The 26,651-nt window shown below is 48.2% G+C and overlaps 2 protein-coding genes, 1 long non-coding RNA gene and 1 other non-coding gene across 17 annotated transcripts in view; 2 read left to right on the top strand and 2 right to left on the bottom strand.

Moving 5' to 3' along the window:
- Nucleotides 1–1,250: 1,250 nt before the first annotated feature.
- On the bottom strand, nt 1,251–20,766 carry TLE7 (TLE family member 7). 3 transcript variants are annotated; one of them, XR_007147254.1, is made up of 11 exons: nt 20,365–20,766; nt 10,905–11,311; nt 10,781–10,803; nt 10,571–10,629; nt 9,835–10,047; nt 9,485–9,726; nt 9,137–9,278; nt 8,555–8,708; nt 7,922–7,995; nt 7,454–7,608; nt 1,251–1,290 (listed from the first exon to the last, which is right to left on the bottom strand). XR_007147254.1 is itself a non-coding variant. In XM_047834760.1 (10 exons), the coding sequence occupies exons 2-10, from the start codon at nt 11,213–11,215 to the stop codon at nt 7,504–7,506; spliced, it is 1,323 nt and encodes a 440-aa protein (XP_047690716.1). In that variant the 5' UTR covers nt 11,216–11,311; nt 20,365–20,766; the 3' UTR covers nt 7,384–7,503. The 3 variants fall into 3 exon arrangements, 1 of the variants encoding a protein (XP_047690716.1); XR_007147253.1 differs by lacking the exon at nt 1,251–1,290 and adding an exon at nt 6,258–6,331; XM_047834760.1 differs by lacking the exon at nt 1,251–1,290 and having other exon boundaries at nt 7,384–7,608.
- On the top strand, nt 2,259–2,331 carry TRNAM-CAU (transfer RNA methionine (anticodon CAU)). Its single transcript has one exon. It is a non-coding gene; the product is annotated as a tRNA-Met (tRNA).
- LOC125152646 (uncharacterized) lies at nt 19,631–24,707 on the top strand. Its single transcript, XR_007147256.1, has 3 exons — nt 19,631–19,717; nt 21,234–21,431; nt 24,626–24,707. It is a non-coding gene; the product is annotated as an uncharacterized LOC125152646 (long non-coding RNA).
- ZNF23 (zinc finger protein 23) overlaps nt 22,231–26,651 on the bottom strand; it is a 40,487-nt gene continuing 36,066 nt past the window's right edge. For 6 of the 12 annotated variants that reach the window (XM_047834750.1, XM_047834753.1, XM_047834749.1 and 3 more), the window contains one exon: nt 22,597–24,912. In XM_047834750.1, coding sequence (XP_047690706.1) covers nt 23,120–24,912 — 1,793 coding nt within the window. In that variant the 3' untranslated portion in view covers nt 22,597–23,119. Of the gene's footprint in view, nt 22,242–22,592; nt 24,913–26,651 lie in introns of those variants that run through there. The other 6 variants (XM_047834758.1, XM_047834757.1, XM_047834756.1 and 3 more) reach the window with 4 other exon arrangements.

Below are 26,651 nucleotides of genomic sequence, written 5' to 3' on the forward strand. Positions count from 1 at the left end.
GCTTTTCCTCTCAGCTCCTCACTCCCTGGCCACCCCCCATCCTGGGGCGTCTCCAACACTGACTCCTTCCAATGTGCCCCCACCCCCCACTGCACCTGCCTCTCCTCTCAGGCCCTCTCCTCTCAGGCCCTGTCAATAAGCTAAAACTAGTTCTTCTGTACTTGCTGCAGAGGACCCAGAAAATTTTCAAACCAACCTCTGCTCCCAAAGAAAGAGAAATCGCCTGAAGGAAACAGCAAAGGTGGGAAGAAGTGACAGAGAGAGAGAGAGAAACATCTCTGCTAGTTCCAGGCCGCTGTGCAGGAGGAGCCCAGGAAGATTAGGATGAGCACACAGAAAGGGAGGAAGGCAGGAAGGCCCTGGATGGTTCTGCAGGACAGTCTGTCTGGTCTGGCTGGGAGGCTGAGGGTCAGCCTTATCACTGCAGGGCCCCGATGGCTATTTCCCCTAATGGGCAGTGAGGAACCACTCAAGATTGAGTAACAGGACGCCCTGCAAAATGTGTTTAGAGAGATTCCTGGAACAAACCGTGTCCTGCCCTCTGCACAGCGGGAGCTCGGGTTTCACAGCTCTGACAGCGCCTGAGAACCCCTCCAGCTGGGGGTGGGGGTGGGGGGCTGCCTGTCCTGCAGCCAAGTCTCCACCTCCAATTCTTGGGGCAGAATTTGTGCCACCCAGGATGAAAGGGAGGGGAAGCCACAAAGTCAAAGTTGGGTAGAGGCTGAGAGAAAACCAAAGCCAAGCCGCTGACTGTCCGTGCACTGCTGTTTGCTCAATGCACACTCTCCCTCCAGCTCGGAGTCTGGGCGGCAGATGGTAGCAGAAGGTGGCTTGGGGTGTGGCGCAGTGTCCCCCCAACCCATCCTTCTGAATGTGGGGTACTTAGGGCTGGCTCAGATCCTGTCCCTAGATGGCAGAACACCCAGTCAAAGGAGGAGGCAGGACTAACACATAGGAAACAGCTGAAAACAACCTCAAACCACAGGATGTGCTACAGGCACTTCATGCCCTAGGAAATCCGGGCAGTAAGAAGGAATCAGTGTGAACTGTGGTACCAGAGACAGCCTGAAACCTGTTTCCAATCGAGCACCAAACCCTTAAAGGCGCAAAGAGGAGGAAGAGACCAGTCCTACCAGATATGAAAACATATTATTTATTACTCTGGCGAAAGCAAGAATTCCACAAGAGCTGGAGAACCAAAAAGTTGACAAGTTAACACAATGCTCTTACCCCATAATAATCGCTGGGTAAATGGGATGCATGATGAGTCCTTCCGCAGCAGAAATTTCCCTGCAGGAATAAAGAAGAAGGGCGGGAGAGAATAAGGAAAGAAGGCCTTCTTAGAAATGGTTGTATGTTCTGCCCACCCACCCATCCATCCACCCAGCAGTTTTATCACAATGAAACGTGAAACCCTGGTCAGGGGAAATGATGCCTCTCTTCTGCCCTTCAAGACGAGACGCCCCTTTTAATGAGGGAGTAAATTATTGTTAAGAGGATACAAAAATACAGAATCCAATAAACTGGCAAGTCCAAGGTAACCATAATTTCTTCCCTGTGTTTTCCTACTGAATTCATCTCTCAAGAGTTTTCTGGAATCTTCTCTCGTTTCCCCTACCTCACTCCCACCCCTATTCCAGGACCTGGGCCTGGAGACCTCACGCCCCTAACGGCTCTCAGGCCCACTCTCCTCCTCATCCCGTTCTGTCCTCGCCCGCCTGCTACCAGGGCCTTACCCACCCCTGGCTCAGGGGCGCCTCCTGCCGCCCACCCGCAGCCGGTTCCAGCCCATCCAGCCTCAGTTCCCACACGTCGGCACAGCGAGCCTCAGGTCCGCCCGCCCACTTGCCAGCTCGTCGCTGTCAGGATTGAAGGCATCGGCTCGGGCAGCCCCTCTCACCTGCCCTCCGCCGGAGCCAGGCGCTTGCCTTCTAAGTGCCCGAGCGCGCCGGAGGGGTCATCCTCGGAGGCTGTGCACCTGCCGGGAGCGCGGCTGCTCGGGGCCGGGTCCGCGTAGGGCTGCCGGGGCCCGGGGCGCGTTCCGTCTGACAAGACCGCTCCTCTCCCTGAAGAGCGACCCTCCTTCCCCATGTGCCCCCAAATATCCCCGCGTATCTGCATGTGCCGGCGGCCTGGGACCCGCGGCGGGGACTCCCGGGTCTATGCAGGGAGATGGACGCGCGTAAGCAGCTCGGGCGGCGGAAGGGGCCGTAGGCACTTCCCTTCAGTGGTAAAGAAGCCCTTCCTTTCTTCCAGCGGCCCTCTTGGCGCAGTGGGCAGCGCGTCAGTCTCATAATCTGAAGGTCCTGAGTTCGAGCCTCAGAGAGGGCACGGTCATTTTACTATGCTCCAACGTGGCGTCTTCATAAAAACTAACGAAGGGTGCTTACAAGGACCACAGGTAGAGGGATGCCCTCCGTAAAGCAGCGTCCTGCCCCGGCGGAACTAAATCCTGGCTCTGCACACAGATCCCCCAGCTTCGCTAAACGAGAGAGCAAGCCGCAGGCAAGAGGAAGGACCTCGGCCACCCTCTCGAGCCAAGAATAAAAACCTGTGAGAAAAAAAACACACCGTGTTGGCGCGACTGGGGGGAAAAGGACAAGGAGGTGCCGAGCGGTGCACTGTCTTTTACAACAATCTGTGAAAACCTATCTCCTGGACCACTTCCGATCTCTCTTTTCTCCCCAGCTTCCTCTACTCGGAGCAAAGCTGTGTCTGCACCTTCTTTTGAGGCTGTATCCAGAGACTGTACCCTCGCTCTATTCCAGACCAGGCTTTCGAGAGCGGGGCAACCTGGGTAGTCAGCGCCCGTCCTCCACGTGGCCCGGGACCGAAAGGTGGGGCGTGGCACTGATAGCCCAGGCGACGCCAAGCTACACCCAAGGCTCTAGCTGAAGACTTCAATTTTTGATTATTCGGTTTACAGTAGCTTCCAGTTACTTTGTGATTTAATCTCTAGTTATTATTTAGAAGTATATTTATTTTCCAAAATAGGGAGATTTCTAGTTTTATTATTCATTTCTATCCTAATTGGTTGCATTGTGGATGTAGGATATATATAATATGATAATATCATTATAATATGATATGATATATTATAATATGATATGATATATTATAATATGATAATATATATAATAAACTTACTTTAAAATATATATATATCTATATATATATATCTATATATCTTTTTAAAGTAAGTTTTTACCCACTGAGAGGCTTGAACTCACCACCCAGAGATCAAGAGTCACTTGCTCTACCAACTGAACTAGCCAGGAGCCTGGGTCATAGAATATATTCTATAAGAATTAAATAGCTCAATGTATGGTCGTTTTGTAAATGCATTTTGAATATTTGGGGGAAGTATTCTGTACTGGTTGTGTGCATTGTACTAAATTTTCTAATCACGTTAATCTTCTATATTCTTTAATTCTTGTTATATTTTTGTATGTTTGAACTATTGGTTATTTTCGGTTTTGTCATTTGTATATACTTTGAGGCTACATTAATAAATGCATAAAGCATAGAATTCTTGTATCTTCCTTGTGAATCAAACCTGAATTGAACACTTACGAAGTGTTCATCTTTATCACTAGTATTGCTTTTCATTTTAGACTACATGTGGCCTAACATTAATGTAATATCAGCTTGTTTTGATTTCGTGTGTACAAGAAACATCTTTTTCTAGTAGTTTCCTACTTCTATTATGCTTATGTTTTAATGTCTCTTTTAAACACCTACATTTCATGGGGTGCCTGGGTGGCTCAGTTAAGCATCCAGCTCTTAATTTCAGCTCAGGTCACGATCTCTCAGTTTGTGAGATCCAGCCCTGTGGCAGGCTCCACGGTAAGCCTGCTTGGGATTATCTCTCAAAAATAAACAAACTTTAAAAAAAAAATAAATGCGTATATTTGAGATATTTTTAATCCAGTCAAATAACCTCTACAGATTAATAGGAATATTTACCTTATTTACATTTAATATAATTACTGATCTACTTGGATTTAAATCTACCTTTTTTTTAAATTTTTTTTTCCAACGTTTATTTATTTTTGGGACAGAGAGAGAGCATGAACGGGGGAGGGGCAGAGAGAGAGGGAGACACAGGATCCAGGCTCTGAGCCATCAGCCCAGAGCCTGACGCGGGGCTCGAACTCACGGACCGCGAGATCATGACCTGGCTGAAGTCGGACGCTTAACCAACTGCGCCGAGGCACCCCTAAATCTACCATTTTAATAAGGTCTCCCTTTTTGTTCTGCCTGTTCTTTGTTGTGCATCTTCTTTTGGATTGCTTTATTATATTTACATTAATAAACTAATAGGTTAATGAGTTAATAGATTATATTAATTATTAATATGAATAATAACATTAGTGTTATTATATTCTATTATGCTAGTTTTTTCCCTCTATTTGGAAACTGTACCCTTGTTTACTATTCTTTTAGTAACTAACCTTGAAGTTCCAATGCTACTACTTGACTTAATGAATACTGCTATTATTTGGGACTTTTACCTTTTACTTTTCTTGGGGGGGGGGTAACCTCTACGCCCAACATGGGGCTTGAACTCTTGACCCCCTGAGATCAAGAGTTTCACGCTCTACAGACTGAGCCAGCAAGGGGCCCCAGCACTCTTACCTTTTTTCCAAAAAAAATTTTTAAATTCTTTTCCTTTATCACTCCGGTTGTGACCCCCTCAACTTATGTGCTTTTTCTTTTTTCAATTCTCTTGGACATATTCCTAACAGTGGAATTGCTAGGTCATATGGTAACTCTAGGTTAAGCATTTTGAACTACCAAACTGTTTTTCAAAGCAGCTGTACTTTTTTTACAATCCCAACAGCAGTGTATGGGGGCTCCAATTTCTCCACATCCTTACCAACACTTGCTGTTGTCTCTGTTTTAGTCCAATTGTCCTCGCAGGTGTGAAGTGGTATTTCATTGTGGGCTTGATGAGCATTTTCCTAATGACCTTGTTGAACATCCTTTCATGTGATTACTGGCCATTTGTATACCATCTCTGGAGAAATGTCCATTCAAATCCTTTGCCCTTTTTGAAATTGGCTTATGTGTCTTTTTATGGTTGCATTACAAGACTTATTGATATATTTTGGATATAAAGAAATTGGATTTGCTAATATTTTCTCCCCTTCTATGGGTTGCCTGTCCCCTTTCCTGTCTCTCTTGAAGCAATTTTATTTTGATGAACTTTTTTTTTGAAGAAATACACGTTGCAGAGAGTTGAAGCTCCCGTCTATGACCCAATTTCGCTGCCTCCCTCTTCAGAGATTACTATTCTAAATGTGATCTTTTTAATTCCCCAATTGTTTTGTTTTTTTAATTATGCAAAATATCCATAAATGTTAACATCTTAACCACTGCAAGGTGTACGGATCAGTGGCACTAAGTATATTCACACAATTTGCCACCAACACCACATCCAGCTCTAGAGTTTTTTTTTTTCATCTTGCACAGTTGAAACTCTATCCCAATTAAACCCTAATCTTCCATTTTTCGCTCAGGCCCTGTAACCACCATTCTGCTCTCCATGAATGTTGTAAATACCTCCTATGAATAGAATCACAGTATTTGTCTTTGTGTGACTGGCTTATGTCAACTTAGCATAAGGTCTTCAAAGTTCATCCATGTTGTAGCAGGTGTCAGGATCTCCTTCCTTTTAAGGGTTGAATAACATTCCATTGTGTGTGTGTACGTTACATGTACATCACATTTGCTAATCCATTTATCTATAAATGGACACTTGTTATAAATGTGTCTATTTGTCTAGAGCCCAGTGGGCTAGATCTTCTATTGACCTCTACCCTCTGTATCATATTTTTGAATGGATTTCAATTATGTATATTATTTAGAGGCACTCTGGCTATAAGAGGGGTAGGCAGACTTTGACCAGCACACCAAATTTGTCCCACTGCCTGTTATATATATATATATATATATATATATATATATATATATATATATATATAATTCCATTGGAACACAGCCACATTCATTCATTTATCTATTGTCTATGGCTGCTTTCATGCTACAACAGCAGAGTTGAGGGACTGGGGCAAAAACCATATGGCAAAACCTAAAATATTTATTATCTGGCCCCTTAAGTAAGTCTGCTGTTTCCAAGGCAATAGTAACAAATAGATTCCAAAATGTGTAACAGCTCAAACACCAGCTTCTCTTCCACAGCATAGTCCAAAGCCAGCAGTTTTCTCCATGTTTGATTCATGTACACAGGATGCTTCCACTGCACGGCTCTGCAATCCCCAAGGGCCTCCATGTCTTTGCCTTGAGCTAGTAGAAGGGGATCAAGAACCTGGAGGGGACCCCCGTACTCCTTTAGCCTCGGTCCAGGAACGGAACTCATTTCTCACTCATGATTCATCAGCAAGAACTAGGTGCCTGACAATATCTCAAAGTAAAGAACGGCACATTCATGCCTCCTCCCAGTGACACAAGCTACAAATTTCAGTGGGAGGCCAGCTGTCTCAGCCATGCCAACACCCAGGAAGTGAAGAATCAGAATGAGCAAGAAAGCAGGCCGATATGGCTTGATTTCAGGAGATGGGCTTTTTCTGCCTGGAGAGGGCCAGATGGAATATTATAGAAAGCCAGAATGAAGAGCAGGCCTTTCAAAGATTCAGATAAAACCAGGTATCATCAAGCAGTTGCTAAAAGGAGAGAGAGAGAGAGAGCCCTTCCTTGGGATGTGGTTAGACCAGCTCATGGACTCTTAACCTGGATCAAGAATTGAGTGTTGGGGGCGCCTGGGTGGCTTAGTCAGTTGAGCGTCCGACTTTTGCTCAGATCATGATCTCGTGGTTTTTTAGTTCGAGACCCACATCAGGCTCTCTGCTGACAGTGCAAAGCCCACTTTGCATCCTCTGTCTCCCTCTCTCTCTGCCCCTCATTCGCTCACACACACTCTCTCTCTCCCACTCTCTCAAAAATAAATATTCAAAAAAAAAAAAGAATTGAGTGTTGGTGGTCTAATGACACCCCAATACAGTCTGAAAGTTTACACAGGTAAATAGGTTTCTTCTTGAGCTTTCTGAAGGCTCCAAGAATTCTCTGACGACCCTCCAAAAAGTTACAAACAAAACTAAGTGTGGTCTAAAATTCCTTCCACATCCTGGAAGCTGCTGAGTGGGGGCATAAGCAATCCATCACCATAAGTTTGTTATTTGGAAAAACTGACCACATCTTAGGCCATTTTGGTTTTTGCTTTTCTATTTTGTTAGTTATAAAGTCAGGTTTCCCCACCCAAACCCAGAAATCAGTGGTAGAAAAATAACAAAGGAAAAACCCCTAAGCCATCTCATAAAAACCTGAGAGCACAGGCTGAGCGTGTGCCAGGGGCGGGGGGAATGGACAGATGACGGTCCATCGAGGGTTAAGGTGGAGGTATCCGGGGCATGGAAGTGGTCATCCGCTCTACCTGCTGACCTTCCCTGGGTCTTCGCCAGCAGGATCACGGCATGCCAACCTTCAATACAAGAGCTGGTAAACGGTGGCACTGTTCTTGGAGCCTGTGACCAGATACTGGTTGTCAGAGGACACATCACAACACAGGATATCGGTAGACTCCTCTGCCTACAAGGAAAGAGAAGCCAAGAGTGACTACAGGCAGGGGCCAGGCTTGGGCCAGAGATGAAGGCCTCATTTAGGGCTGTGTCAAGGCTAAGGACAGACCTGAGCCTCAGTCTGGAGACAACAGGGCAGGTCTCGTGGTTCAAGGTGAAGCCCATGAGTTCACTGGACCTTGGGTCCTCATTCCCCTTGATGTATTAAACGGCCCAGATACCACCCCGGAGGTACTTTCCAGCATTGTCCTTGGGACCTGACATAATGGATCTGAAGCTATGAGCTCTGAGTGCCTGGGTGTGCCCATCCCTCCTCCCAATACCTGAAACAACCTTTGTAGAGAAGGTGCAGCTAAGCAATGGATCGATTCATCCAGCGTGGTCACAAAATAGCTCCCTGGCAAAGGAAAGGCAGATGGAGAGGCCAGACACCAAGCTTGCATTCCAATCCCAGCCTCATTCCCAAGGGGACTAGGGAAAGGGCAACTCCTTCTCTGCCTCAGTTTCCCCATCTATAAAAATCAGAGATAAGACCCAAGCCATTCCTTCATCTGGTCCTACCCTCCTGCTACACGTGGGATCATGGTCAGTATCAATGAACAAAAAAAAGGACAATCAGATGGGATTTCATGTCTCTTCTGCCTGCCTGTGTCTTCAGGCTGCTGTTCTGTGTAGGAAGGCACCATTACAGAGAGAGCCAGAAAGGAGAGGGAGGGGGACAGAAGACAAACAGGGTGCCAGACCACAGTGGGAGAGGAAGCGGTGGGGAAGGGTAGGTGGGTGCAGAGGCAAGAGCAGCAGGCAGGAGAGTGGACACCTGGGTCTTGGCTTGGCTGCGCTTGGGGCTGGAGGGTGAGGAACAGACCCTGCAACAAGGCTGGGCCCAGATTCTGCAGATAGGTAGACACCCCATGGTGTGACAGGGCCCCTAGAGGTGTCACCTGGCTTCAACTCACCACAGGAAGAAAACTTGAGGTTGTGGTGGTGGATGTATTTGTTAAAGAAAATCTTCAACTTCTCCCTCCGGTGCGTGTGTAGGATTATGATGTCACTGTTTCTCAAGCCTACTAGCACCCACTCTTCACTGGGGTCATGGGTAATGCTGAGGATCTATTTGGGAACAAAACTGGAGTCAGGGGTGCCTGGGTAGCTCAGTTGGTTAAGTGTCCAACTTCAGCTCAGGTCATGATCTCCCAGTTCATGGATTCAGGCCCCGTGTTGGGCTCTGTGCTGACAGCTCAGAGCCTGGAGCCTGCTTCAGATTCTGTGTCTCCCTCTCTCTCTGTGTGCCTCCCATGCTTCTGCTAGGGCTCACTCTCTCTCTCTCAAAAATAAACGTTAAGAAAAAATTTTTTAATTAAAAAAAAGAAAAGAAAAGAAAAGAAAAGAAAAGAAAAGAAAAGAAAAGAAAAGAAAAAGGACTAGAGTCAGTGCTCCAAGCTGCCAACACCATCATTTGTGTCTCCTCTTGAAACCCGGCCCTTCCTCCTGCAGGACCCCCAGCTCCCAGCCACCGTGACTGCCCTCAGCCCTGGCACCTCATGCCGGAAATGGTGCTCCTGCACCCTCTGGTAGCTCCTCAGGTCCCAGGAATACAGGCTGGCATCTTCACCTCCTGTCCAGAACTTATTGCCTGCGATGTCCACGCATCGGGATCCATATTCAGGGACTTCGTGCTTCCTGGAGGGAAAACAACTCATAGAGATTCACGCACTGGTTAAACACTAGGAAGTTCTGGGCCCAGGAAGCCCCCAGGAGTGCCCCCCCACCATATATTCTCCTCACAGACTCCCCTGATCCTACCACACAGAGCGGGGAAGCGCTGTCCAGAAAGGGACACAGGCTTTCCCAAACACCTTACTGTCAAGCCCTCCCCTAGGTCATACCTGATCAAGATTTGGTTCTGCAAGTCCCAAATCTCAACAAATCCTTTGAAACAAGCCAAGCAGATCTGGGCATTGGAGGAGAGAGCCAGGGAATAGCACATGGGGCCTGTGGAGGCCAGCTGTGCCCTGACGCGAGGCGTGGGTGCCAGATCCCAAAGAGTCAGGTTCCGGGACAGACCCCCAGTGATCAGGCTCTGCTCATCAGGCAGCAGCTTGCAGGTGAGGACACGGCTCTGATGGTCCTGCAGGGACAGTTCCCACCCTCACATCACCACCTTAAGGCACAGGGTCAGAGTCTCACGCCAGAGATCATACCCTGGCTCCCCAAGCCTATCCCAAACATCCCTCACCTGGAAGTCCAGCTGGGCCTGTGGGGCCTTGTTGCAGGCATGCAAAGCGCTCTCGTCCCACACCTTAATGTAGCCATGCCCACACGTGTACACGTGGTGAGTCGAGCTGCTGATGGCAATGGCGTAGACCTTCTTTCCATGGCGGACATTGCCAACCTTCCAGGACTCCCGTGGGGCTCTCTGCCTGACCACCACTTCATCAGGAACGGGAGGCTAGGGACAGGAGAAGGTAGGCGGCCATCAAAGGGCATAGCCCCAGCCTACTGTCATCCACAGCCTGCCGGTCCGCTGACTGAATTCCTAACTGTTCACCCAACAGCCCTCTCTGACCCGGGGCGAAACCATGTTCTTATCTGGGGACCCCAGACCATAGACATCCTCCTGCACTAGCCACATGGTGCCCAGGCTTCCCTCATTGACACACAGAGCCACATTTTGAGACAATTCTGTGCACCAGCAGGAAGAGCAGGACCCGGCACAGCCCCCCGAGGACACAGCTTTTGAAGAGGTGACACTGTGAGCTGAGGGCCCTATATCTTGGTGATGAGGGCAGGGTAGCTTAGCTCAGAAGAAGTAGGGAGCTACAGGACCACCCCACCACCACCACCACCACCACCGCCTAAGGGAGAGAGAATGAGGACACACTGCGTGCCCTCACCTTCTTCTTACTAGCTTCTTATTTGGGGCAGGGCAGGGGAAGGCAAAGATTCCAAGTTTGGAAAAATAACACACTTACAATTGCCCTGAGGAATGACCAGACTTCTTCACTGGGAGGTGGCGAGGGGCAAGGCTGGCCTGCAGGGAAATATCAACACCCACCCGCTCACAGAGAGGGGCAACGGATAGCAACAGAACCGCAGGATTCAAGGAGAGGGCCGCTGTCCTGACACCAGGCCTGAGTCTTGTCCCCCACCTTCCCTGCCCACGCATCCCACCTGGGACTTACCACACTCGGGTCCTGGCAGGAAGCTATGACACATAGAGAGCAGAGAGGGGACAGCACGTGAAATGCAGGGCTCTGTGCTGGGATCCCCTCTCCCACCACCAGTCTTGTTCAAGGGGAGACCTACCTGCGATCCAGTTCTGCTGCTGCTTCTGGCTCCGCCTCAGAAAGCCAGTTGGCCTGGAGCTCAGATCTGTCCAGAGGCTGGAGGACCCACTGTTGTGGGGTCCCAGAGCTCGTCTCCTGATAAACCGGGCCATGCGATGTCTGGGGAGCCGGGGGCTGCTGAGGCATCCCATACTCCCCCTCTGCTTGGGATTGTGCTTGGTGCTCATGCTGGGAGGAAATGCCAGAGCTTTCTAGCATGTTCCTCCACTCCTCTGGTTCATCATAAATTCTGAGTGTACTAAACGAGGCCCCCTCCTTCTCTCTATTCATGTTCTTAGATCAATCAAGTGTCTGAGCCACCCGGTTTTGGGCTTGAGAAATGAGCCCATCAAACAGCTCCCGGGGTTACCAGTTCGTCCTGATCCCCTGTAGCAAGAGAGAACAGATGCAGAGACACAGATGTGCAGTATTCAGGGCCTGTTTAGGAGGCTCTGAGAACACCTCTCATGGTGAGAGGATTCAAAAGACAGTGGCCGACTAATGTTTTACCCTAAATGCTGGCAGTGATGGTGTCGAGGGTGAACGTTTCTCACAGACACTTTGAGATGTTAGTAGCAGGTGTTGGGTTTTTCCTAGACACATCTAGACAGATGGCATTTCCAGTCCTTTTAAATCTGAGTCACCCTTTAATCTGGCAATATACCTTTCAGATGAGGACTCACCCCCAGTGTAAACATGGGGTAACGGGAAACTCCACTCATGCCACAGGCGCTTTCCCTGCCTTCAGGGGATCCCCGAAGGCAGTATGCAGACATGATGTTCCATTTGGATGGAGCAAGATCACACAATCACAGAGAGTTTGCTGGTGGGTACATTCATCTATCCCACCCTATATGGTCATTCTGAGAACTAAATGGAATCCCGTGTAGAATACTCAGAATTATGCAAGGCTACTGGCAGACCTTCATTAAATGGCAGTGAGTGCATTTATCTGCGGACTGTGCCAGGGACCAGACCTTTGAGGATTTAAAACAGACCATCTGCCTTCCCCCAGGCCACCCAACAGCAAGCCCTTGGACGGGCCTGGGGAGACCCAGCGTTCCAGAACACAGCAGAGCAAAAGCTCAGCCAAAAAATGAGAGGTGGTCTGGGGAGGGGGTCTTCCCCTGTCTATGGAGACCATGCCTGGACGACCAAGCTCAGTCCTTGGTTCTCAGAACCCACCCTCAGCAAATGCCCCATGGTCACCCCAGAGAGGCCGGGTTGCCTGCCTTTGGGAAGATGTAGTTGTATCGCCAGACTCCAATCCTCTGAACACTTTGAGCTCTTACTATGTGTTTAGCCTTGAACCAAACACACTCCTCACAACCGTGTGAGCCACATTTCACAGATTTTAAAAACTGAAGCTCAACTTTGGTTATTTAACCAGAAAGCACAGGGAAAAGGTTCAAATCCCGCCCTGTCTGGCTCTAAACAGTCTCCTTTCCTGACTCTCCACGAGGAAAAGGAAGACAAATATCCACTGTCTTTACAAAAGTGGTTACCTGGGGAACCTGAGTGGCTCAGTGGATTAAGGGTCCGACTTAGGCTCAGGTCATGATCTCGTGGTTCATGGGGTTAAGGCCCGCATCACTCTCTGTGCTAACAGCATGGAGCCTGCTTCAGATTCTGTGTCTCCCTCTCTCTCTGCCCCACCCCCATTCCCTCGCGCTCTCTCTCTCTCAAAAATAAATTTAAAAAAATTAAAAAAACAAATGTGGTTACTCTGCTACCTAACACTGCCACTTTTAGGGATTTAGCCTGACGGTGCACTTAAATATACACAAAAAGGACACCTGTACAAGCAGAAGCACCACAGCACTGTTTGTGACAGCAGATGACTGGAAAAATCCAATGGCCACAGGAAGGGACTGGTGAAATGTCACAGTATATGCATTCTGTGGAATACTACACAACTGTTAAATGTAATAAGGACACATCTTTAAGGACTGGAGAAAAATTCAAGGTGTGTTAAGGAGGGGAGGGGTGGATCTAAGGTTCAGACAAATGTGCATAATAGCAGCTTTGGTGGAAAAGAAGGATGGAAATTAGAACCTATCTTTGCATATGTTTGTATGCACAGAAGAAATCAGGAAAAGCAGTCGTCTTTGGGAATGCAAATTGACCCAAAGGAAAGAAGAATGGAAGATCTGGCCACCGTAGAACCTGGGATAGTTTTTGCATCTGTGTGGCTCCTGGAATCTAAATGTAAAATAGTTAGACCTTGAATCTTTTCCTTGACCAAATCCATCTTTCTCGCCTTCCCCCAAATGATAATTTGGGGTCCTTGCGATGCTCAGTTACTTGTTTAAATAATTTAACCAATTCATCCTGACGCCTTCAGCCTGCATTAAATGGGCCACGAGGGCTGGCTCACCCTGCTGAGGGTGGAGGCCCAGAGTACCCACATTCCCAGCCAGCGTGATGAGGATGAGCAAGCGGGGACTGGCAGCAAGCTGCCCTTGGGTAAAGCTTAAAGGCAGTGAGGCCATTTAGCCAGTATTTCACAGATGAAGAAGATTTCACCCTAAGAGTAAGACAAGGCTTTCTAGAAAGAGCAGAAGGAAGAGTCACTATCACTGAACCCCGCTCTGCTCTATCCCCAGAGCTGCAAATGTAGAGACCCCACCCCTTACCAAGCAACTCCTATCCCAGGTTCCACAGAAAACGCTAGTGCTGGGGCTCCATCCTGCCCACAAGGCAAGCACTCACCAATCCCTATGGCTGGAAACTCACCCTGGAAGGCAGAAAGCCAAACCCCAGAGAAGGGAAGGCAGCAGCAGAACGGAGACCTCACTGGTGCTGAAACCCTTCCTCTCACACCCAGGCACAGCCCCCTCCGTGAACTGCTGCTATTTTTAAACCTTAGCTTAATTGATAATCAAGCCCTGGGTCAGAACCTGGGTCAGGTGTCCTGGCCCTGAATGGTACCTGAATGGTTCCTCAATTCCCGGGTGGGCGTGGCCACAACCTGCCATTTCCAATTAGACCCTATGTCCTTGGAAGAGAGATAAGATGGAGGTCTGCCAAGTAAGGGCAAGGCAGGAAGCAAGATGGAGCCAGAAACTGTTGTGGGGGAAGTCTCTGGATCGGGTTCGGGCCGCCCACTAGAGCCAGCATTTGCACAGAGGCCGAGAACTGGGTAGAGCTGTCCCCAAGAGCTGGTTTAGATTCATGTCTTCTGGTGAATCTCTTTGGGATTGAAGACTGGTTTGGGGCTGAGGCCAATATGGGCTTTGATGGGAGGAGAAGGGGGCCACTAGAAGGGAAGACCAGGGAAGCCTTTCTTTTCAGGCACCCCTCATCCAGTGGTTCTTAAATATGACACTCAGAGTGCAGCCCCCGCCCCCTGCCCTCGCCACAGAGACTCAGATTCTGTAGGTGTGGGGTGGGGACTGAGACTGCCTTTCTAACAGGTTCCTGGGTGCCACATTTGAGAACCACTGCCAGCCCCTCAGTCTGGTGGTCCCCTCCTGCAGGAGAGAATGGCGGTGAAGCTGGATCCCCTCCTGCTCTCCCCCTTCTCCCCACCCCCCCACCCCCCACCCCACCCCACCCCCACCCCCCCCCCCCCCCCGCCTCTTGCTCACCCTTCCAACTGAACACACTCTCTTCCACTCTGGTTCCTTCCTCATTTGCTGGCTTCCTTCTTTTGAAGCAGCAGTCCTGAAATGGCTGCTGCCCACAAAGAAATCTTTTGACCCCTAATCTCCAAAACCCACTGTCTCTCCCTTTCTCTTTCCCCCTCACTAACACACCCCTCATCCCCCAAAATTTTATTACTGCCTGTGGTCTCCCAGATAATCCTGGCATTATCCTTGGCCCAGTATTTGAGATCTGTCCCCATCCAGGCTCAGCCTGTTCTCGCTTTTTCCTTGACTGCACCCTAACCTGACCCCAAAAGAACTTGATTGCACCTTTCCATCCTCATACTTCCCTATGCTGTTCCTTCATCCAAGAATGTTGTTCCTTGTCCACTCATGCGTCAGATTTACACTCCCATGTACTCTGAGCATGGTGCCAAGAACCAGTGATCAAGCTAAGACATGGCCCAAGTCCTTAGGGAGCTCTGATTTGAGAGGGCAGGACAGAGGGTGGTTGATGTAATTCCCGAGCTGACGCATGACCATTTTGGGGGAGTTATCCCTTTTTTGACGAGTTATCCCTTTTTTGATTCTCACAGGAAACACACAGCAGTGAGGCATGGATTTTATTGCTAGTTTGGAAATATGAGAATTAATTCGGGGGGTCAGAACATCACAGAGACTTATCCAGGGTCTCACTGAACAGGTGGGAGAGCAAGGGTCCAAAGCCAGGCCTATCTGATTTTTAAAAATATGCTTGAGAGAGAGCTGTACTGAATCATAAGAGCTCTTTCTATACTCTGCGTATGAATCCTTTGGCAGAACATGTGCACTGCCTGTGTCTCTTGCCAACCTGTGGCTGGCCTTTTAAGCTCTTAATGGTGTCTGTAGATGAATGGAAGTTCTTAATTTTAATTCAGTCCAGTTTATCTATTCTTTTAAGGTTAGTCTTTTTTTTTTTTTTTTGTCTTATTTAGGAAATATTTTCTGCCTTCAATACCATGATAATACTCTCCATTGTTTTATTCTAGACGCTTCTCTGTTTTACCCCCTACATGTAAATCTACAAAACTTGGCAATATCTAGAAAGGGAACACAGAGGGTCCAGGACAGAAGCCTGGGCCTCTCTTGAAGGGGGAAGCAGCAAGCAAAATGGTGAGGAGCCCAACCCTTCCATCAAACTCCTGATTTGAAGCCCAGGCCTGCCACTTCTCTGTTGCCAGCCTGTGCCTCAGCTTTCACATCTGTAAAATGGAGATGACAAGATTACATCCTTCTTAAAGCTGAGGTCAGACCTGGAGGTTTAAGAGGGCTTTGAAGAGGCCAGGTTTCATGTAAATGTTCACTGAGGGTGAGCAATTCTTAGGGGCCTACCAAAGAGGAAAGAAAAAGAGAGGGGAGAGAGGCCAGTGGGAAGTCCCCTGTGCAGTGAGGCAGCCCACAGAGGAGAGAGTTGCCAGCAGAGGCATAGGGTCTGGATCCTAATAGGCTGCATTGCTGGGCACTGGGCATGCTTCTCTGTGTCATCACTGCCCCCTCTCGGCTGCCCCAGGAGGGAAGTCACATCTAAGGAAAATAAGGTTCAAAGAGTTTAAGTACCTTGCTCAAGATCACACAGCAAGGAAGGGCTGGAGTGAGGGTTTGAGGCCAGGTTCACACAACCCCACACGGCCCTCTTCCAGGCTGCAGGGAGATGGAAAATGCCGGGAACAGGGGGCCATTTGGCTTCAGCAGCCTGGAGGTGGTGGTTTCTGTGCATTCTTGGGCCAGACACTAGAATGCTAATATGTGAATCGTCAGACGTTGAGAACAGAAATGGGGGTGCAGAGTACTTAACTGAGACATTTGAACAAAAGAAGAAATGGGGCAGCCTCTGTGGGGTACAGTGTCAAGAACAGTGGTTCCCAAGCTCAGAGGCAAGTTAAGGTAACCCAGGTACTTACCAATGCTCAGGTATCTGTGCCCTCCCCATTCCCGTTAGTAGGGAAGCAGCCTGGGCAACAGCATTTTTCAGACCTCCCACTGTGATTCCAATGCAAGCTAAGGTTGAAAACCACTCAAGTAGAGGGTTTTGCAGAGAAGGGTAACAGGAGCACAGAGATTGTGAGAGAGGGTAGAGGGAAGAGGTTGGGAGATATTCCAGAGGCTGGGGAAGGAGGGACAAAAATGATAAAGGAAGACCCCTGTGGTCTTGGGAATGGTTGAGGTCATGGGCACAGGAGGAATTTAGTTTGAGATGGAAAGGGAAAATGACCACAAAAAGATGGGCAAGGACAATTTCACCCTATTGTCCCTCTGCCGAGCCCATGGATGGAGGTGCCCATCCTGAGCCCAGGCTATACTAGGGTTGGTGGCCAACAGGTAGGACCAAAATTGTGTGAACCAGAGTGTTGGAGCTTCCAGGAAAGGAAACAAAATGGGTCCAGGACTGCAATCAAATGCATCTGTGCACCCACCCACTCACTCACCACCCTTCCCTCCAAGTGGCCAGTGAGCACAGTTTTACTGCTCCCTGGTTGCACTGGTCTGGGAGGACACAGGGCTGAGCCTACAAACCTGGCCTTGACCCTTGTGAATTTAGGTCTTTGGAGTGAAACTAACAGTTGAACTGTCAATTATAAATCAGAGTGGAGAGTGTGACCTGATGAACTTAGGGAGGGTGTGACAGGGGAATACAGTTAAGGGGGACACACCAGATGTGAAAGATCACGAGTGATCCGTGAAGTGTGTGACATGAAGGATGGGAGGCATCAGTGGGGAAAGCGGTGGGGGGATGGGGAGGAGAGCATGGGAGAATGTTCTAGGTAGAGAGCATAGCAGGTACAAAGGTTTGGAGAAGTGTATTTTATTTTTTTAAATGTTTATTCATTTTTGAGAAACAGAGAGAGAGTGCGAATAGGGGAGGGGTAGAGAGGTAGACACAGAATCCAAAGCAGGCTCCAGGCTGTCAGCACAGAGCCCAATGTGGGGCTTGAACCCATGAACCATGAGATCATGACCTGAGCTGAACTCGGATCCTCAACTGACTGAGCCACCCAGGCGCCTCTGGAGAAGTGCATTTTAACAAATGGGAGAATTTTCTAGGAGCTGGAGCACAGGGAGTGTGTTGTGAGGGCAGGGAGGGCAGGGATGTGTGTTCTAATCTAGGGAGACTAGGTGGGGAGCAGCAAAGGATTCTGAGCTGGGGGAGACAGGAACGGACTTGTGTTTTGAAAGAACCAGGCCTTCAGTGGATAGTTTAGGGGAAGGCGGCAAGATTGGAGTCTGGAGACCAGTTAAAAATGCTCAACATTAGCAGTTGTTAGGGAAATATAAACCAAAAGCACAATGAGATACCACTTCCCATCCACTAGGATGGCTAACACAACAACAACAACAACTAAGAAAATGATAAATGTTGGTGAGGATATGGAGAGACTGGAATGCCAGGGCATTGTTGGTGGGAATGTAAAATGATGCTGCTGCCGCAGAAAGCAGTTTGGCAGTTCCTCAAGAAAGTTAAACACAGAATGACCATATAACCTAGCAATTCCACTCCTAGGTACATACCTGAGAGAACTGAAAACAGAGGCTCAAACAGATTTTTGTACACCAACATTCACAGCAGCATTATTCACAATAGCCAAAAGGTACAAATAACCCAAGCATCCATCAACGGATGGCTGGATAAACGAAATGTGGTCCATCCACACAAGGACTGTTAGTCACCAATAAAAAGAAATGAAGTGCTGACCATAGTACAACGCGGATGAACCTTGAAAACCTTACACTAAATGAAAGAAGCCAGACACAAAGCCTGCATATCGTATGATCCCATTTACATGAAACGTCCAGAATTGGCAAATCCAGAGAGACAGAGAGCAGATTAGTGGCTGCCAGGGCCTGGGGAGCCGGGAGCAATTTCTTAATATGGGGTTCCTTTTGGAGTGATGAAAAAGATCTGAGATTTGGACAGTGGTGATGGGTACACAACACTGTGAATGTACCTAATGCTACTGAAGTACACACTTTGAAACAGTTAAAATGGTAAATTTTATATTATGTGTATTTTACAACAATAAAATAAAATCAGACATTGTGTCATGAGCTACAGGCCTCGCAAGTTACCATAGCATTTTTCCTCTTCCTTCATCCAGCAGATACCAGGCAGTTTAGCTGGTGGTTTTCATAACTTTTGCTCCCCTAGTGGAAGAGCCAGCCAGCTGCAGGTGCCCCCGCCCCCAGACACCCTTGCCAGCTATAGTCAAATGGCAGCATGGGGTGGGGTGGGGGGTGGGGAATGTCAACAGGGTGGGGAAGTTTGGGGGGGTGGGTTACAGTGAGGAGCAGCACTCAGTGGGCAAACACTGAGGTCACTGTTTGGATCCTCAAAGCCTGGGCTCAAATATCGACCTCCAGATCTCTATTTGGGGGGTGCAGAGCCCTTTGGCGGGCAACTGGAAAGCAACCAAATTCTAAGACTTGCGCTCACAGGCCAGTGTGTGCACTCGATGGTTGCTCTCATCAGAGGCTCCCTGACCCCAGGAGTTTCTCTTTCAGCACTAGACCCTCCTCGGGAATCCACCTGGACACCCGTTGCTGATGAAAACGTATATAAACCATATAAACATAGACACAAAACATTTCTTCCCTTACTGATTTACTAACATCATCCACTCAACTGAAATGATTCAACTAGCAAGGTCCTGCCCAGCCCAATAAGCTGTCCTCACTCCCACCCCCAGTGACTTTGTGGTCCACAGGGTAAGGCTGGAAAACACAAGCTCCAGGTAGAGGGCTCAGAGAGCTGGTGGAGGACACAGCACAGGGGACCCAAAGGAGAGGGGGGAGGGCCAGCAAGGGGGCAGTGGTGTTGGGCTGAGCTCAGTGTGAAGGCAGGGAAAGCCCTCTGGGTATTAAGAACACCGCACCGCAGGGCTGGGCCCCTGCCCACTGTTTACCTGGTCCCTGCACTTCCTCTAACTCCACTGTTCTTTACTATGTGCCCTTCCCAGGGCTGTGGATCCCACCTCCCTTATCTATTGTTCTTCCTACCCAACTCACACTTGCGGCCCTGCTGTGGAACGCTTGGATTCTGTGGAACGCATTCCGATTTCTGTCTTGGATACCCCTGTTTCCAAGACATCTTTAGGCACAAACCCCCTGACCTTTACTCTCGGGCCCACTGGCAACTGGCCCCTTCACAGTCTCCCACAGGGGCTCAACTTAGGTGAGTTTACAGTATGCGCCTCTGAGTAAGATTTCTCGGGGCGGGGGAGGGCGGGGCGGTGGAGGAGTATGCTTCTTTAAGAGTTTGCAGTGCCCTGGCCTAAGCCTTCTGTGCGTTCCAACTCTGGCCTGCCGGTTGTCTAAGGTAGTGTCCACCCCACCCCCACCACCGGTGGATCCCCAGTTGAGTTTTCCACCAAGAGCTCGGACCGGGCTGCCCCAGGAACACCCCTGGGATCAGGGTAGGGAGGAAAGGTCCTGCATCCTGGCAGCCTCACAGTGGGGGGTTCTGTGCTTCCAGTCCCTCCTGGAGAGCGGCCCGGGCTTCTTGCGCCCTGCAGTGAGCGAAATGGCCACCGGGGGCAGCAGGCGGCCGAGGCTGGTGGCCAGTGGCTGCTAATGGCTTCTCAACTGCGAGTCCCAGAGCCCTGGACACGCAGGCCCGACGCCCCTGCCCTGTCTTGTTCAGGGGCCAAAACAGTGCCCTGGTGGGAAAGCTGCCACCTGGCTACCCACGCCGCGCGCTGTGGCCCAGGACGGATGGGACCCAGCGCCTCAGGTCCCCACCCTGGGAGCGCGTGGGCCCGGGGCTCGCCGGCCAAGGACGGGTGGCAGACACGAGGTACGGGTAGCCGAACTGCCCCTTACCGTGGCGGGCTGGAGGAAATCGGCCGCGCAGCGCGAGGTCTTCCTGGAGGCTGGGCCTGTGCTGAGTGCCTGTGAGATTTCAGCGGCTGGCAGGGGCTGGAGGCACAATGCAGGATCACCGGAGCCACCCGGGGACTGGCAAGCTGTTGCAGGCAGAGCTGGAGCAAGAGGGAGGCTCTGGCCGCTGGCTGCCCGAGCGCAGTTGGAGCCAGGGCCCAGCAGAGCAGGTTCAGACGGGGGGGCTAGAGTCCCGGGAGTCTTGAGATCAGTTGGATTTGCTGGGGACCACGTGGTCTGTGCTGCGTTCTGGCCTCAGAGCTGGGGGAAGGGACTTGCAGGGAGCTCTCCCAACCGGTAGACTGGGGACTCGCGGAGAAGGCCAAGATTCGCTCATCTCCTGGTCCCCAGCACTTGGTCGACCCTGGCCTGTGGCAAGGGGAAGGGTGTCCTCAGTTCCCTATCAAGAGACAGGATAGCACATAGAGTGGGGTTGTAGTCTGGGGAGAATGCAGACGTCAGAGGCAGAGAGGACAGAAGAGTCCAGAGGCATCTTCTCAGAATTCTCTGCCAGGAGGAGAGGGATGATAGCCCAGGGGTAGCTGTGCTGGGCCTCTTGTTCCCAAGATGACATTGGAGGCCTGTCCTGCCTGGGCCTCTCTCCCCAGGCCATCCCCTCACCTGCTGGGTGCTGGGCAGCCATATTTCCCTCTAAGCCTCAATTTACCATCCTGACCTGGACAGGGCAGGAGCAGATGTTCTCTGAGGACCCTTCCAATGTGACAGGCCAGGGTAGAAGGGTGTGCTGCAGGGACAGAACATGCTGATGGGGACCGAGGGACAAAGGCTTTATTTAATCCTGGCCCTTCCAGGCTCACAGCTCCAGTTCAGAAAAAGAGAAGAGCTTTTGTGAGGGGACAGAGGTCTCCAGTGCCATGGCTCCTCTTTGTCCTGATAAGGCTTCCACTGGGCCCAGGCAGCTCTGGGCTGGAGTCACCTATGAGCACTGAGGCTACAGGATATCAGGACCACTGGTTGATGGAGCCATTCGACTTCATGAGGCTTTGCAGGTATCTATTTTCTGTTTCCTCTTGTCCTTAGTATCAGAATAGAGCACCTGCCCTGGATAGTAACAGACCTACAGAGAAAGAGAAAACCCTCAGGGACCATCTGGGTGGGAACAGCCTTGAGTTCTGTTGCCAGCCCTCACCCTGCACTGACAAGGTCCTGAGACCCAGAAACCATGGTCACATAGAACATTGGTATCAGATCCCGGACAGATTGTCCTCAGCGGCTGACTCTCCTAGAATCCCTGCCTCGGTCTTTCCTCAGCAGAGAAACTGCCAGATGCTGCTGCAAGCCAGGACTGCAAAGACACAACTAGTGGCTGCTCATGAACCAGGATGGTTGGCGAGTGCTGTGGCTTTCTGGCCTGTGTAAGAGACATTAGCAGCTGATTTGCTGGGTGACCAGGCCATCCACCTTTGGGCCTGTTTCTAAATAAATGGTCTGGGGCACTTTGAAGTCTGGAAATACCAAGAAGTGCAAGTTCAGATAGTCAGGGGGAAGGCCTTGTTCCCTCCTATGTTCTGAGGGGTTCCAGGCTCTGCCTCCACGCCCACTTAGTTCCCAGGGGCCTGGGGGCAGAGCAGTGGATAGGGATTTCTACAACAATGGCATCCCCAGGACACTCTGCTGAGGTCCTACACCACATCATTAGCTTTCTAACAGGAATGGTGCCTTTGAAATACTCAAGATAGTACCCCTGGCCAACACCGGTAGCTCAAGCTACACAGCATGCAGCAGCAGGTGTCAGTGCCTCAGGGAGTGTACGGTCTCTGTATACGTAGGGTACATTATGTCTGTGGCCAGAAGTGTATCTATGGGAGGGTCTGTGGAAGAGAGGTTTGGGGGCTCCCTGTGTATGACTGTGTGCGTGGTTTTTCACGCCTTAGAGGACTGAGCCTGAGCATCTCTTCATTAGTCATTTTTACATCTTTTTAAAAACTGCCTGCTAGTATCATTTTCTGGGCTTTATTATATTACTTATCTCTTAATTGTAAGACCTTTTTATATATTAAACTTTTATATCACAAAACTTACAAGGGTATTTCCACTTTTTGTGCTTTATCTTTTAACTGTATTTGGAATTATTGAGAATATATGTATTTAATTTTGAAAACTCAGTATTTTGGTATGTTTGCTTATGGTTGGTTTCTAGCTTTCATCTGGTGCTCAGGAAAGGTTTTCTCCATTCCATGAAAATACAAAATGTACTCATCTTTTCTAAGGAAATTTTTATTGTTCATCCTCTTTACAAAAGTGATACATGCTTGTTGTCAAAGGGAAGTAAATTTAGGTAGAGTGAATATCTTGAGTTTTCCTGGCTAAGAACAAGGTTTCTCTCTCTCCCCCATTAATTTTTCCTTTTGTGGCCCTTACTGGAGATTTACTTCTCCATAGACCTGTGTATAATAATTAAGTTTATCCCAAGAAAATCCACTTTTCTTGATGCTGTTGGGAATGGGATCCTTTCTTTCATTATACTTTCTAATTGGTTGTTGGTATAGAACAAGCTATTCATTTTTGGATGTTACTTTTTAACCAGTCCTCATTCTTGATTTTAAAAGATGGAAAAGATTTGTTTCCATGTGAAGATGCCCCATTCATTTCCCTCTCAGGGTTTTCTCCCAGGGGGAATCTGATGATACTTGATCCATTTCATTAACCTTGAGAGTTTTCTGCCACGTCCTCCTCATTAAGATTTGCCTTCACCATGGACACTTTGATGCTGACTAAGTTGGAAGCTAAACCTGAAGGCTTTCCCACACACATTACACACGAAGGGTTTCTTCCAAGTATGGACAGTCTGATGTATTATACAATCAGAACTATAGCTGAACCCTTTTCCACACTCCACACATCTAAAGGGTTTCTCCCCAGTGTGGCTTCTCTGATGCCGAATTAAATGGGCATTAACATGGAAGGCTTTTCCACACTCCTTACATTGAAAGGGTTTCTCTCCAGTATGGATCCTCTGATGTACAATATAGTCAGAACTACAGCTGAATGCTTTTTCACATTCCATACATTTGAAAGGTTTCTCCCCAGTGTGTATTCTCTGATGCCTAGTTAGTTTGGCATTGATAGTGAAGGCTTTCCCACATTCCTTACATTGGTAAGGCTTTTCTCCAGTATGGATTCGATGATGATCAAGTAGGTTTCTTTTAGAAGTAAAGCATTTCCCACACTCATTACATTCAAAGGGTTTCTCCCCAGTGTGAATCCTCTGATGTTGCATTAGTTTTGCATTAACGTTGAAGGCCTTTCCACACTCATTACACTCATAAGGCTTCTCCCCGGTGTGGATTCTCAGATGCTGCCGCAGCTGAGAGTTACACCTGAAGGCTTTCCCACACTCATTACAACCATAGGGTTTCTCACCCGTGTGGATTCTCTGGTGCTGGATTAACTTCCCTTTGACACTAAAGGCTTTTCCACATTCAGTACACTCATAGGGTTTCTCACCTGTGTGGATTCTTTGATGCTGAATGAGTTTTGCATTATTACTGAAGGCTTTTCCACACTCCTTACACTGATAAGGCTTCTCCCCAGTGTGGATGCTCTGATGCTGCCGAAGCTGGGAACTGCACCTGAAGCCTTTCCCACACTCATTACATTCATAAGGTTTCTCTCCAGTGTGGATTCTCTGATGTTGAATTAATTTGGCATTAACATTGAAAGCTTTCCCACAGTCCGTGCACTCGTAAGGCTTCTCCCCAGTGTGGACTCTCTGATGTGTGATATATGCGGAACTGCAGCTGAAGCCGTTTCCACACTCCTTGCACTGATAGGGCTTCTCCCCTGTATGGATTCTCTGATGCCTGTTCAGACTCCCATTAACGCTGAAGGCTTTCCCACACACCTTACACTGATAGGGCTTCTCCCCGCTGTGGGTGGTCTGATGTGTGATATAATGGGAACTGTAACTGAAGCTTTTCCCACACTCCACACATTTGAAGGGCTTCTCCCCGCTATGAAGTCTTTGATGCCAAATTAATTTTGCATTAACGCTAAAGGCTTTGCCACACTCCTTACACTGATAGGGCTTTCCCCCAGTGTAGCTGTTTTGATGCTGAGAGTTACACCTGAAGGTTTCCACTAATTCTTCACATTTAAAAGTTCTTTCCCCAGAATTAATTAGTTCATGCTGAATAAGTTTTGTATCAAAGCTGAAGCCTTTCTCCAATCCCATATGTTCAAGGGGCTGCTGTCCAGTGGTGATGGTGTGACAATGAAAGAAGTTTGGAATCTGACTAAAGAAACATTCCTCCACGGGGCTGGTGTTGTCTTTCACCGTTGCATCAATGATGCTGCTGTTTTCTTTCTTCATGCTTCCTACTAAATGGACTTCCTGCTGTTTCTCTAGAATACAGGCTTCTGAAAAGTCTGTTTCCTGCAAAAAGTCCCTCTGAAGTTCAAATGATGTATTATGTTTTTCTTTATATATTTCCTTTGTCAAGTTATTGTCAGTCTGGCTCTCAATATCTACTATAAAAAAAAAACAGAAAACAAAATATCATGTAAGAACCATGTTAGAAAAAAAAAAAAAGAATGGTGGTAAAAGTAATAAAGAATCATAGTTAATCAGGATTTCTTGAAAGTCGCCACACTAGGTCAAAAATCTAAGGTTCATCCATAAGATGGAATAATATATAGTTGGCAATCAATCAATCAATCCATATATGCTGACCTGAAAAGATGTCCAAGATACACTGTTAAATGGAAAAACAAGTTGAGAAACGGATATAAATTAGATTCCATTTCTATAAAGGAAAATAAAACGGGCTAATAAATACATATAGATTTGTATATGTATGCCTAGAAAACTACTGGAAGAATACACAAGAAACCGAGCAATCTGGCACAGGAAGTTTCAGCGACTTGTTTCTCCAGTGTGCTTTATACACTCTCTGTACAGTTTTGAGCATGAATGATTTAAGATGATGTTCCAGTAACATAAAAGTTAAAAGTGACAGCAGTAGAACAAAATCCTAGGTCTTCTCCACCAGATGAGCATTCTTTTTATCACACCACACTTTACTACACGCTGCAGTTTTTTTCACAGCTGTCCATGGTTAATAACAATGGAAACTACTTACAAAGGAAAAGGCATAGGATCCAACAACTTGTAGCAACGCTGAGGGTGGCAAGTGTTTGCAGCACCAGGAAGTGAAAGAGAAATAATCTTATTTCTTTTCTTGGAACTTAAACTCTAAGCTCTCTAAAATTCCTCCTTCACCTTCTGCTTTCTCTGCTTACAAAGGCAATCTTTAGGGGCATCTGGGTGGTTCAGTCAGTTAAGCATCCAGCTCTTGATTTTGGCTCAAGTCATGATCTCATGCTCAGCACAGAGCCTGCTTGGGATTCTCTCTCCCTTTCTTTCTGCCCCTCCCCACTTTGCATGCACATGTGCGCTCCCTCTCTCTAAAATAAACATTAAAAAAAAAAAAAGACAATCTTTTGGCCCGCTTTATCCCTTTGATCCATCTCTCCGCACCCCTCCAGAACACTGCTGCATTCTCCTGGTCTTTCCTTCTACTTCCTCCCTCAATCCTGAAAGTGGTCAGTCCCTAATGTTCTTTTTAGAATTCCTACAGTTCCAATGGAGCCAGGATCTGTCTTTGCTCCCAAATCTCTTAAAATTGGCCTCAAAATGATGCCTGTATTTTTTCATCTCCCATCTCTCCTCAACCACATGTAATAAGCCCACCTCCCCAGTATTTCTCCCTCAAAAGATCCAAATGACCTAGATTTCCCTAGCAAGCATTTTCAAAATACTGTTGATCTTTTCCCAATTATAAAACTAATATTCATCTCTAATATCAGAAACATGCAAAGAAAAAAATTCAAATTACCTGAAATACAACCACCTAACAACAACTACAGCTAATCTTCTGATGTATTTCCTCCCTCAACCATTTTCCTTCCAATCATTCTTCTAAAAACATTTTTTCAAAAATGAAAATATTTTTCTTTCCTAACATTAATAAGGATAATTTTCCAGTATCTTTAGATATTCTGTAAAAATATTTTAAAGGGGCGCCTGGGTGGCTCAGTCGGTTAAGCGTCCGACTTCGGCTCAGGTCATGATCTCACAGCTCATGTGTTCGAGCCCCGCGTCGGGCTCTGTGCTGACAGCTCAGACCCTGGAGCCTCTTTCAGATTCTGTGTCTCCCTCTCTCTCTCTGACCCTCCCCTGTTCATGCTCTGTCTCTCTCTGTTCCAAA

The sequence above is a fragment of the Prionailurus viverrinus genome, chromosome E2 (genome assembly GCF_022837055.1).
Source record: "Prionailurus viverrinus isolate Anna chromosome E2, UM_Priviv_1.0, whole genome shotgun sequence".
Taxonomy (NCBI): Eukaryota; Metazoa; Chordata; class Mammalia; order Carnivora; family Felidae; genus Prionailurus; species Prionailurus viverrinus.